The 13981-nt window shown below is 37.3% G+C and overlaps 1 protein-coding gene across 1 annotated transcript in view; it reads right to left on the bottom strand.

The window, feature by feature from the left end:
• Positions 1–9194, bottom strand: part of LOC5568314 (cap-specific mRNA (nucleoside-2'-O-)-methyltransferase 2) — a 51100-nt gene extending 41906 nt beyond the window's left edge. The window contains exon 1 of the mRNA XM_001652141.2: positions 8292–9194. Within this exon, the coding sequence (XP_001652191.1) occupies positions 8292–9011 (720 nt within the window). The 5' untranslated portion in view covers positions 9012–9194. The remainder of the gene's footprint in view (positions 1–8291) is intronic.
• Between the last annotated feature and the right edge of the window lie 4787 nt (positions 9195–13981).

The following is a 13981-nucleotide window of genomic DNA, read 5'->3' on the forward strand; positions in this document are numbered from 1 at the left end:
CAAAAAGTATTCGTCTGCAGTACGATATGGGGCTACCGGAAAATTGTACTTCTGCCATAGGTTTGGAGTGTCCAGTCATGTTTCCAGTAAAGTACAGTAGGTGCCGCTATATATGAGATTTTCGTCAATCGTGCAAAGGAATAATTTGAGTTGAAATTCGCATCATAGGGGAACTGTGGGTAAAATGAACAGGGGGGGGGGGGGTAAAATGAACAGGTTTGTGTTTTACAGTAATTCTGCTATAAATCTATGCAAAAAATAGTACCATCCTCAATCCTCAAACTAAGGAACTATTTCGACAACTCTAGCGCGATCTAGAACTGTCAAAAGCTAAAAAAGTAAACAAAAACAAAGTACGCCTCTCCGTTTTCTCATATGATGTAAATTTTCACTCGTGGAATTTAAGGTTTTGATGACTAAAATCATCAAAAACCTATTGAACTGCGTAGCACTCCATATCTTTAAAGTATTTATGATAAGTAGACGGAAATAGAAAGTTTTTTTTATCTTCTAAATTCTTAGAACTAATGATTATCAGGGTGTCGACCCAATTTTGAAAATAAAATTCCCTGACTTTCCCTGACCTTCCAGTCGTTTTCCAGAAAAAATCCAGACCATGTTGATTTGTTTGTTTGGTAGAGTTTATGTTTTAGGTCGTATGAATAAACTGAACAATAGTTTTAACGATAATTTTCTTCAAGTTGATATGATAAAACTGAGCAATTGGGTGTGTACTTTTCAAACTTGATAATTCGTATTAATAAAGCGGTAAAAGCTGAGTAGAAGCTAAGTAAATTCTGAGTCATCTATTGATCATATTGAAATCTTCAAGCGCAAAAGTTACTTTTAAAATTATAGAAAACGAAGTATTCGGATATTGAACTACCTCAGATATAATTTGACAAGTTTCAGGCATGAAGGACAATTTTGGACACCTTCCGCAAGATGATTATACCATTTTTCATAAGACGTCACTCTATTAAGATCATTACTATGCTTTTTTGTTGGAAGTATTTTCTTCCTGAAATTTGGCTACTTCTTTACTTTTTCAGGTAAAATTACAGCCATTGACAAGGAACTTTCTTTCTAAAATTCAACGAGGAATTCAACAAAAAATTCTCAGAAATTCCAATTTAAATTCTTAAATGTATTTTTCCATGTCTTTCTCCAAAACTTATTTTTCAAGGAACTCCTCTAATATTTCTCCCAGAACCTCCTCAAATGTTTTATCTAATGACTTTAATATCACAAAGAATTATGTTGTTCCTCCAAAAACAAGTCCAAAGATTTGTTAACTAGTTTAAGAATTTTATAATTACACCTCAAGTAGGCGAATTCCGGCGCGTATTTTCTTTGAAGAAAAGAAAATTTTCTTGCTGGTGAATAATGAAAGAAAGTTTCTTCTCTTTGAAGAAATTGTTCACCGGAATTCACCTACAGGAATCTCTAAAAAATATTGAAGAATTTATTTCAGTCATGATGTTTTTTCCTAGAAATTAGTTTAGAAAACATAGGAATATTACAGAAATACTAAAAACATAGGAATATTACAGGAAAAAAATGTTTAGGGATCGCATAGATACTTTTTCCAAAATGTATTCATTTTTTTCATAAAATTCTTCACCATGATTATTTACAGGTAATTTATGTTAGTTAATTTTTAGAATTCCGATGTGATTTTTTTAATTCAAGCAACCGTTCTACCCAGAAATTTATCTAAATATTTTTAACAGAATGAATTCTGGAATTGAAAACGCGCTAATAATAAGTTTTCAGATGTTCATTTTAATGTGTCGTGCCTTCAACAGTCCTCGATTTAACTACACTAAGAATGAGTATTCAATGAGTATCTTCCAAGTACTTTTTTCGGGGGTTTGTGCTAACGTAAGAACTTTATGTACACTCACAGAACGCGACACGACAACGAACATAACACATATTGTTGTTACAAACAATTGAAAAAAGGATTCAAATTTACCTTTTTATTCGACCGGTTTCGATCTAGCCCAACTACGGGAAGATGTTCGATTAGCCTTCAAAGTAATCTCACAAACTATCAAAGGATTATCGAGCAAATTACTTCAAATTAAATTCCTGCAAGTTCTGCTTCCATGGATTTTATGGATTCACAAAGATATCTTAGATAATAATCTTCATATTTTTTGGAGAATTTCCTGTATATTATCAGAACAAAAAACAAACTGGATATATCTGTAAGTAAGCTCCTGAATAAAATCCTGAAGTAACGCTTGGAATTCACAATATTTTCATAAAATCCTGGAAAATTTAAATTGAAAAATCTAAATTGAAATAGATAGCAAAATGGACAAATATCAATATTAGAGCACTTTGGGGTATTATCTTTATTGTTTCCAGAAACGACATATAGGTAGTTAAGTACAGCTCACTCTCATGTGCATAAAAGCATCTTCCCAATCAACTTGTTTGATGTTGTAGTATTGAATATTTTTCCCTGACCTTTAGTGAAATTCCCTGACTTTCCCTGACTTTCCAGTTCAAAAATCAAATTCCCCGACTTTCCAGGTTTTCCAGGTAGTCGACACCCTGATTATAATATGTTGATTCTTTGGGGGTAAAATGAACCGCTCGAGATGGGGGTAATATGAACACCTTTCCAGGGCGAATACTACAGAATTTTTTTCAGGTGCCGATAGTTTTCCGGAGAAATGGACAGCCATCCAAATGGTCGTGGCTAAACGTTCCATCGATTCCGGATTGTGTGTGAGGTATGCATTTATCATATACCAGATGCCGAGAATCATACCGCCACCCGTTCAATTTGAATGGTGTTCATTTTACCCCCACTACATGTTCATTTTACCCCCAGGATATGTTCATATTACCCCCATTGTATGTTCATTTTACCCCCAAGTATATGTTCATTAGACAGTTTCACAAAAATCAAAATTTCTGGGATTCAACCAGTCACCCCCTAGTCCTAGTTGCAATACTAAAACAAACTACCAGACAAATTTTCATTCAATTTGGAGAAGATTAGGAGGTGCCTCAAGTCGAATTTGTGTTTTTTGGCTATTTTTTACATTCAAAAAATTCTAACAAATTGGAAAAACGAAAATCAAAATAAATACCACTAGTTGAACGTATTATTAGTACTTTACAACTCAGGGCCCAGATAGCCGTAGCGGTAAACGCGCAGTTATTCAGCAAGACCAAGCTGAGGGTCGTGGGTTCGAATCCCACCGGTCGAGGATCTTTTCGGGTTGGAAATTTTCTCGACTTCCCAGAGCATAGAGTATCTTCGTACCTGCCACACGATATACACATGCAAAAATGGTCAATTGGCATAGAAAGCTCTCAGTTAATAACTGTGGAAGTGCTCATAAAAACACTAAGCTGAGAAGCAGGCTCTGTCCCAGTTGGGACGTAACGCCAGAAAGAAGAAGAAGAACTTTTGAGAACACTGTATGCTGATTAGAGATGGTTTTGATCTCATAAAATTGATTTCTGTTCATTAAAGTACCTGTAAAACATACATTTCTCTACAGTTTTTGTTCTACAAGATTTTTAACCTCATGCCTAATCATAAAAGTTCAACCGTAGTATCATTCCTTTGTCATTTCTGAACATTATTGTAGTACATCATTTTTGTATCCGAATTAAAGATAAATTGTAAAAAATCGTCGGAAATACGACATTTCTCATTCCTCTACATTTAGAGCTGCTGCCAAATGGCGCAATTGATGACATGTTACAAAATTGAACATAGTAGCTTTGCTTTTTCAATGATGGATGATGATTGAAGAAAACAGCTATCTAATGTCATCAACGCAGTCGTGTTTCAAACAACATTCGCATTTGATGCCAAGCAATTACATATGTAATATAGCCCCGAGGTCAAGCTTCTCGACTACTGATCTTCCAACATTAGGGGTCGTCCATAAATGACGTAGCATTTTAGGGGGGAGGGGGGTCTTCACGAATTTGTGACGATGTGTGACGAAGGGGAGGGAGGGGTCCCAACTTGTAGACGTAGCATTTTAAATAATTTCGGTAAAAAAAGTTGCGCTGGAAAAAAATTAAAAACGGTTTTTATCAAACTTATTTGTTTGAACTATTTAACTTAAGTTATAAAATAATGAGTCAGCTTCAAAGCATTAATCCCTTAATCATTTAATTCCTGACCACTAAACAGATTTTATGAAGGTTTAAATAGTTATGTGAATTTTACATTATATTCGTGTCCAAACTATTTATTTATGAATAAACAAATCAAAAGCTCAATAAATTAAGTAAAAATCAATCCTTTATCGACTTGGAAAGTATTATTTTTCAATTTGTTAACAAGATATACAATCAACCGTTTTAGTTTAATTAATATCTTCTGTTAGAGATTTATTTATTTAAATATATTATTTCATAATATGCTCATTTAGACAAATATTAACGTTATTTTAGTAAAAACAAGATATTTATTCAGTGCGTTCAATGTTGCATGAGATCTCCACACAGTCTTGATGGAACAGCCCTGAAATTGCTGATTTTTGAAACATTCCAAATATTATAATTTTTATTTTTTCTCTATCTGGCCACTATTCGCTGAATGGATTTTAATTAAGGGAATAATGACGGAGAACCATTCCAAATTAAGGTTCAAGAATCCATCATTCAATCATCAGCAATCATTAAAAATAAAAACCAGTTTTTTCGTTCAAATTTAAAGAAATCCTCAAGAAAATCTATCATTGTATCAAAGATAGCAAGTGTTAAGCAATGATAGATTTTTATGAGCATTGCTTCAAATTTGAGAAAAAAAAACTGGTTTGGAAAATTTGTAAAACGATGATGGTTATTTTCCTTTTAAGGTATTTTGTTGATCATATTCACTGGAATCTGTTTCTAACCACGAATTATTTTAAAAACTCACTTATTGCTGTTCGTTTTATCACTCCAAACAAGAATTTTATCTTTTTTCTACATATTTGGCTGTAAACATCTTTAAGGTTTTAACAATAGTAAGAGTACTACAATTTAAATTTATCCTAAATATAACAAATAAATATAAACTGGAAATCAACATTATGTAAAATCAACAGAAAATAAGTTAGTTTAAACTGTTTCCCAAATATTTTTTGAGCACTACAGTATTTCAAACTGTTATTCGTCAGATTATCCTGACGTTTCCCGTCAGTAATTAACTATCAATTAATATAAAACTTTGTTTTTAACTTCTGGATTTTAATGTTTTGTTTAAGCTCAATTCTTGAGGAAAACAAACAAAAAATTTAAGGGGGGGGGGGGTGCTTGATATGCTACGTATTTTCCAAGGGGGGTATCTGCATTTGTGACTAAATGCTACGAGGGGGGAGGGGGGTATAAACAATCAGTGAAAACATGCTACGTCATTTATGGACGGTCCCTTATAGCCTTCTTACGCCTGATACTTAGGCAGTCGGCTAACCACAAAACGCAAACCTCTCTGCCATGCCTTTCCCCCAATCCATACAGTCCCGCATGATTTGGCGTAGATGCAGTCGGACTCCACGGTCTACAGTGGGCCAGTCTAAATGCAACATCAATTCATCCCCTTCCCCACATTGGTCTGCATTCTGACGTGGCAGGCGCCATTGTTGCCTAAAAATAGAAGATCACCAGCATTTATACACAGAGGGTATCTGTTAGTCCCAAGCAGTCAACTTTCTCGAAGACAGGAATTTTCTATCTCGTTTAAGTTCCGAGATATCCCTCAATAGCAATAAACCGGAAGTGTTTATGTACAGTAGCGCCACGTAGCGGATGAATTTGAAACTATGCTAGGTCCCTCGGGGAAGCTTAGCTCACTCTGAACAACTTTCTCGAAGACAGAAATTTTCTATCTCGTTTAGGTTCCGAGATATCCCTCAATAGCAGTAAACAGGAAGTGTTTATGTACACTAGCGCCATGTAGTGGATGAATTTGAAACTTCGTCGGATTCCTCGGGAAAGCATTGCTCACTCTGAACAACTTTCTCGAAGACAGGAATTTTATTTCTCGTTCAGGTTCCGAGATATCCCTGAATGAATTTATTCCGGAAGTATTTACCTACACTAGCGCCACGTAGTGGATAAATCTGGAACTATGCTAGGCCCCTCTGGGAAGCTTTGCTCACTCTGAACAACTTTCTCGAACACAGGAATTTTCTATCTCGTTTAGGTTCCGAGATATCCCTCAATAGTAGTAACCCGGAAGTGTTTATGTACACTAGCGCCACGTAGTGGTGGAATTTTGTATCATTACATATACCATGAGGAAGCGAGCACTGCCCTGTACAACTCTCCCGAAGACAGAACCCTTCTAGCTGGTCAAAATTTTGAAATATCCGGCCACAAACCTAGTTCCGGAATAACCAACTTGCATGCAACGCTTGTATACAAGCAGCGGGAGGTGGGCAAAAAATGTGGACGGTCTTGATCCGGCCAATTCTCAGCCACGGTGGCATAAAATTTCAATCGGTCATCCAGAAGAGTAAACGGTTGCAATGGTGAAAAAAATATGGAAATTGATTGATTATCAGCTGAGATGTCGTCGTGCAAAGTTTACCGTTCCACATTTTTTGACCCGTCGGTACTTTACGTTACAAAAACCGTCGTCGGTATAAGCAGTGTTAATCCTCCCTTACTATGATGATCCCCTTAAACAATTTACCAAAGCATTTCCATTCCATATCTCGATGGTGTCGACAAGTCGATGGTTCCCTTCAATATCGACCTCTGGAGGGTTGATTGTATGTTGAAAATAACGTTTTATAACTGCTGCGCATAGTAAGGGACATAGTTGAAAAATGGTTCCTTACTATGCGCACTTAACAAGAATAAGAAAATGAAGAGAAAATAAGGTGCACTTTACCAGTGATGATTGCTCGATAAATAAACTAGTGCCTACATACTTAAAATCTGAAATATATTCTCTTTAACTTGATTCAAATGACTTAAGTGACTCCCTTAGCATTTTTGCTAACGGGCAGTCAATTTGGACGTTTTTCAATATTTTTAAATCTACTAAAGTAATAAACGTAAATTTGTCAAGAAAATTCTTCGCGTACTTTTTTATTACTATTGTATCAATATATGGATAACAAATTTTAAACAAAAGATCAAATGATTTACCAGATTTTGGTGGATTTTGATAAAAGTGCGCAGAGTTAGGGGCCCTCACGGTAGTTATCTCATTACGCATGATAAAAGTGGAGAAGTTATGAAAAAATAATCACGTTCTCGGCTGGGATTCGAACCTAGGACTCTTGTATGCTAGATAAGCGCTTTACCAAATAAGCTACCGAGCCACTTGGTGAGCCAATAAATCAGAAGGTTACAAGTTTCGAATTCACATCCCCACAGATCACGCAGACGCTTTTCATAACCCATATCCGTGCATCTCATGTATACTACAGACGCGCGCAGAGCGAGTGCGATTTATTAGCGCGTTTGCTAAAAAGGACACGCGGCATACCCCGGAGAAAAAGAACAACAACGGTTTTGGCCACTTTATACTTCATTCTTATGGGAGATAACATTGCGACGTTTAATCAAACGCGGTTGTTCCTTTCCTGGACTACTTGTGGCGTGGATTTTTTTTTTAACTTTACAACAGCCGCGCGGCCTATCATATCCAGCGGATCAGTCAATATTTTGTGTTGCAACTATTTGGTTTACAACAGAATCTTTGTCATGATTTCACAGAATCCTACCCAGGAATATAATCGAATCTGAGACACTCCTTGGAGGATTTCTCACAAAATCCTAAGTAAATTTCTTATAAAACTTTGAGCTAGAATTTTATAAATGTTTGGACAGCATTCTCTATTCTTCAGAACAGGATTCTAAAATAAATCTTGAAACAGATTCGGAGAATTTAGAGCGCACAAAAACCAAATCAATAGTTTAAAAGACTTCTGAGCTAGACTAACGTTATCCTGGTCAAATTCTCACCAGAGTCTTGAGCAAGTTCACCACAGAAGTAGGAGATGCTCAGAAATAATAATCTTTCTTGGCGAACTTTAAAAGAAACATTATAGGGTGCAGAGCTACTTATGCACTTCCATAATTCAGTTTGCCAGAAGGGGTTTCTCGGCTGAATCGTCTGAAACTTTGCAATAAGAAGCACTTCAATACAATGCATGTTGTGACCAAATACGAGTTCATCAGGTTTCAAAATTCCCACTGCCGAAATGAATCAGAAGTGCCAAGAATAGGATTCGGCTCCAATACGCCAATGGTAAGGAATTGATTCCAATTTCATTAGTCCTAACAGAACAAAATCGATTCGTACTCACCATGGGAAAGTCCTTACTCCGCCGCACGATCTCGCCCAGATTCTCCTTCCGCATGATATCTCCGGTGTAATCCGCTCCAAAACACCACGAGTCCATTGTGTGCAATATAAATCGATCGTCCGCAATCATGTTCCCCAGACAATTTCCCTCGTAGTACGGATTCAACGTGTTGGCAAACCAACGCCACTTCACCTCATCTCCCCGATTCAGCTTCAGATAGTGATTCAATCCGGTTATAAATGCCCCAGGCGCTTCACACAAATGGACACTATAGAACTCCCGGTGCTTCCCGACGCTGAACGGAGGAACCAGCTCATAAGTTGCCACGCACTCGTACAATTTGGCAAAGGCCTGCGTCACAAATTCCGCCCGGATCCGGTTCCGCAATTCGCTGAGAATCGGCTGCAGGGAAGATCGGCGCCGGGTATGCTGATGCCAGTCGCTTATCTCAAAATCATTCAACCGGCTCTTCACCTTATTCAGGGCGGTTTTTACCTTCTGGAGCGATTCCACCTGGTAAGCTGTGCGGGAGGCAAATACACTCTCCAGCGGCGGAAGCACCGGATCCTGATCACCGTCGTCACCGATCCGGAGAAAGCGGAACTTTTTGTTGAACTGGTCCGCGACTTCCCGTGCGATTTCCTCCGATTGGTAGTGATTGACGGTATTTCGACGTTCGCGGTAGAAAGAACGACGGCGAGACGGGGATTTTCTTCCCATTTTTCGGAACGGATTTGTGGTCACTTTATCACAATGCACTTCCGGACACTAACAGATCGAAAATTTTCAGAACTTTTCCTATTTTTCACGGATTGATTGCAAACATCCTTTTGATTTATTTATTTGCGTTTCATCCTGTGTTGTTTTGTGTGCGATGTTTTTATTCACGTGCTTCCGAGGGGCTATCGGATGGTAAAAACGATAGGAAAAAAAGGAAAAAAAAACTTGCGCGTTGCATTTTGAAAGGGCCAATTAAAAGATTCCAAATCAGGCTAACACGGATACGGGATTCAACTCAATTTTGGGTTGCTTAAGGCCACACGGGACGTCATCATAATCATCCTATCCATTTCAAGAAGCAAATCCCAAGAACCACTCCATATATCGATACGAAAATGTATCACTAGGATTCTATATATGTAGTGTACAATCCAATAAATTTTCAGCTTTATCGGTTAACTAAAACCCGAGATTTGCTTTCACAAAGTTTTGTTAGAGTGAGACGAAAGATAGGGAAAATAACACGGTCTCCCGTGTTACCTTAAACACCGTAGTTTGGGTTTATTCACAAATTTCATAACGCCAAAAATGGCCATTTTCGACACCCACCCACCCCCTCGTAACGCTTTTTGTATGAATAATTTACGAATTTCGTATGAGCCGTAACACCACGAGGACACCCACCCACCCCCTTTAGCGTTATGAAATTTGTGAATGGGCCCTTTAGCCAAATTACTCTATTTTGGCTAAATTTCTAAGTTCCCCAATAGGGTGTCCGGCCATTTGGCCGAACGCCGTTTGGCCGAACGCCATTTGTCCGAATGTCATCTGGCCGAACGGGTCATCTGGCTGAATGCCATTTGGCCGAATTACGAACAAAATATAATCCAATTGCTTCAACACTGATGTGTAGGATTCTGTAGAGTGGCCCCATAACTGTGATAGGATAGGTCGTCATTTTTGTTGAGAATGAAAATAATCGACTTGTTAATTTAGGACGAAGTTGTGAACTTCACACCGTTTAAAGACTCTAAGCTGATGATTGGTTCGTTTCTGGTTTATCAACGGTGTGCTGAAGTTTAAGATGATTTTCAATTATTTCATCCGATTTTTTTCTTTCTCTTAGACATAGGCTATTCTTTCGAATTCTACTGGTTTCATTACTTTTGGAAATAATTTCGCTTACATTTTGATTGGGTATTATGCCTTCTTTAAATCATCGGCAGATCTTTGTGGCAATACTAATCTAACGATTATTTGCAATACATTTGCTAATGTTTTCATAGAAGTGATTTTATTCTTTTGACATAAGGCTGCTCTTTCGAAAGCAACGTATTGCTCATAATTATTGGCAATAATTTAGGGATTTTACCTTCTTTAAATCATCGGCAATTCTTCGTAGTTGTAATAATATAATGGTTATTTGCATTACCCTTGCTTATATTTTCATATGAGATTTTTCCTTCTTTTTACCAAAGGCTGTTCTTTCATATTTTTTGGAATTATGGCATTAAGAACGTATTATAAACGTTCACAGAGACTTATTCAAAACAGCACAAGGGTTGTTAGAGATGTTACTCTTCCAAAATTAAGATTGCAACGTGTGAACTGAACCCTGTACCGTTGTTTGCGTGAAGCCGTAAATCAAGTGACTCGGCGTACACTTACGCTAACTGTTTCTCCGTTGTCAAAAGAATAAGCCAATATTTCGTGTTTGCATAAGCTGCATGTTAATTTGATTGCTAGTACTATGAAATAATTTTCCAAGTACGATTCTTGGGGAATCTAAGCAAACCGATCCTGAAGTCGTAAATCGTTTAAATCACTGTCAAAAGTTGATTACAAACGCAATGAGAAAAATCTCAACTGGCAGCTGTTCCGGGTAGTAGAGAAGTGAATAGTTGCTTACATTAATGATGTTCTTCCTTCAGCTCTGACTGTTGCTTGGACTCATTATGATGATTTATTCTTCTTCAAAAATAAGCTGTACCTTGAAATTCATCTTTAAAATTCATTTCAATTACATGCTAACTACTACAGTTTCTTATTGTTTTATTTTTCGCTCAAACGGCATTCGGCCAAATGGCATTCAGCCAAAGGACCCTTTCGGCCAAATGGCGTTCGGCCAAATGACCCGGAAGTTTGCCATTTAATTCCAATAGAAAAATATACTATGGAGGCCTTCCTTAGCCGAGTGGTCAGAGTCCGCAGCTACAAAGCAAACTCAACTAACAATTCAGAGCCACAAACAAGCATGCATGTTTAATTATTGTTCAATAATGGTATTGTAATTTTCACGAAAGTACTGATGGTACATTTTCAAACACCATTTACCATTCATCGTTGTGTTTGGATGGGCATCTAATTCTTCCGAAAGAGGTGCACTTTGCGAAAAAGGACCACGTGATTATTGAGCTGAAATAGAATTCAGGTTAACTTCTGCGTTCATGGGTCCTCTCATGGCGTAGTGGTAACGCGCCCTAACTAGAGATAAGGGAGTCGTGAGTTCAATTCTCACTGAGAAGACGTGTAACTTTTTCGCAAAACTTCACATCAATTTGTCCATTTAATCCAATTGCAAAATATATGTAATGTTTAGCTTTCGGTAGTTGTTAAACTTACACTCGGCTGGTTAGCCGTAAACCACGATTCATAATTAAAAACAGGTATTGTAAATATTGTTCATTTTTTCGATCAATTCATGTGAAAACGCATTCTTTTTGTTCATGATATGCCATATACACCGAGACCACGTTTTTTGAGTGTGTACAATAAATGCCGCTGACTTCGTCACAAACACCAACGCGTCCAACAGTTTGCCAAATAGTTGATTAAAAGTACCATATAGTTAAATGAAAACATGTGAGTGTTTTGTTGATATATAAAATATGACTGTTTCATAAAATGTTGTTTTATTTTGATACTATTTCTCACGGGTTTGTATTCTCTTATGGTTCAACAATAAGGCAATTAATGAGACAGCTGCCAGCAGCTGGTTTTTTGTTTACCATGAGCTTTTGACGTTTCGCGATCGGAGAGACCATTCGATTACAAAGGAAAATGTTAAGCTCTGATAACACTCGCATGTGTTGTTTACCATTCTGTTTTGGTTCTATGCACACTTTTAGCTGTCAGTCCTATCGCGGAAAGTCCTCATGGATAGCATTATTTCCACATTCTAAAATATACTATCACTGATTGGTAAACAGTACTCAAATAGCTTTTTATAGTATCAAGATTTTGGTTTCATATTGTTCAACATAAGAGCAATCGTTTGCGATACACTAACCCTATCAGATATTGTGCATTTAGACAAAAATTGTCGGAAGGTCGTTGGCAAACTGGCAACTTTGCTTACTTCCGATATTTCTATATATTAGATGTGAATATTACACAAGTACCATGTAATGAGAAATTGATTTCTTATTTTCGTGTTATAGGGTCCTAAAGCCCTGTCCCAATTTTAGTGCCGAACGCTTAAGTTTAGGCCAAAAACACATGTTTACTCAATTTTCTAATATTTTCCGTTGGTTTAAGCTCAAAAAACATTTTTTTAAATTTTGTCAAATCCTTTGGCTTAAACTCAAATTTTGGGTGTATTTTGTTTTCCGTGTCCCTTACGAAATGTCAGATAGGAACAACCCCAGTGGTCGAACTAAAACCCCTATGGTGTTTTTGTCGACTAAGCGAACGTCAAACATGATCAAAAGTGTCAAGGTTCATTTATGGACCAAATTTTTAAATTAAAGTTTAAACATGATATAGCCATTATTTGAGCGGGAAAAAATGCTAAAGTAGTTACAGTAACATGCTTTTTCGTGTTATTAAATAAAAACAAGATTTCTCGCGTAACTTTTCAAAACGGCCTATCTAACAATTCACACATTTCGAGTAAATCGAGCTTGAAGGTTGTGAAAATATATTTTGAAACTGTATCAAAATGAAACAATTTTTCCTTACTGTGTTGCTTGTAGAGGGAAGCAGTGTAATAAAGTTCAACGTAAGAAATGAAATTTTGTCAATTTATTTGGAAATTACACTGAAATCTATAAAAACATCAGATAGGACGTTTTGACCAAAAATATGTACATAGGATAAATCACATAGGTCGTTCTGTTTCAACAATTGTTACATTGGACATTCACTTCAGTCATTTTGTTTTAGTTATAGTAGCATCGGACATTTTGATTTGAGCACACAGCAAGCATGTTTTATTTCATTTTGTATCCACGTGCGTTGAACTGCTTCAACATTCAAGTTGAACTGCTCATTTTGTTGCAGTGTGATAATCGCAGGCACCAGCTGTGCTTTGTTTTGATTCATTTGAAGAAGGGACGAATGACCTTCGGGTTAAAGTCCCTCACAAACAACAACAATTTGATTCATTCAATGCCACGCCGTCACTTTTTTCTCTCCGTCTATGTGTCCTATGTAACAACAGAAGGAGGGGAAACGTTGAGCTGTACATGGGACTTTTTGCTTTCTCGCTGTTTCTCTCTCAATCTTCCCCCTCGTTTTAATGCTGGTTTCGCCCACACTTGTTCGTGTGTGAGTTACCCACTGCACGACGGGTGGTGACGACTGTGTTGCATTCGGCACCAGCCGTCGGCGCAAACAAGAAATAGCGGTGGGAAATGATGATGATGACGGCGCCGTCGATTGTGTTGTAGGAAACCAATGCCAAACAAATATATACAGCTTCTCCGCTCTTCGGTGAATGATTGCTCTGCAAATCTATGTGCGCAAGTCGCGCATGCACGTTGCTCGTGTTGCTGCCGTGCCAAAATACAGTTCTGTGTACCTTGTTCTCTTTTTGTTATTTATTTGAGCGTATTCAATATTGCGAGGCAGAGCGACTCTGAAAATATGGACATTTTGTTGCGGTGTGCTAATCGGAGACACCAGCTGTGCTTTGTTTTGATTCATTCAATCCCACGACGTTACTTCTTCCCTCCGTCAATGTGTCCTAT

Source organism: Aedes aegypti, chromosome 2 (assembly GCF_002204515.2).
Source record: "Aedes aegypti strain LVP_AGWG chromosome 2, AaegL5.0 Primary Assembly, whole genome shotgun sequence".
NCBI lineage: Eukaryota > Metazoa > Arthropoda > Insecta > Diptera > Culicidae > Aedes > Aedes aegypti.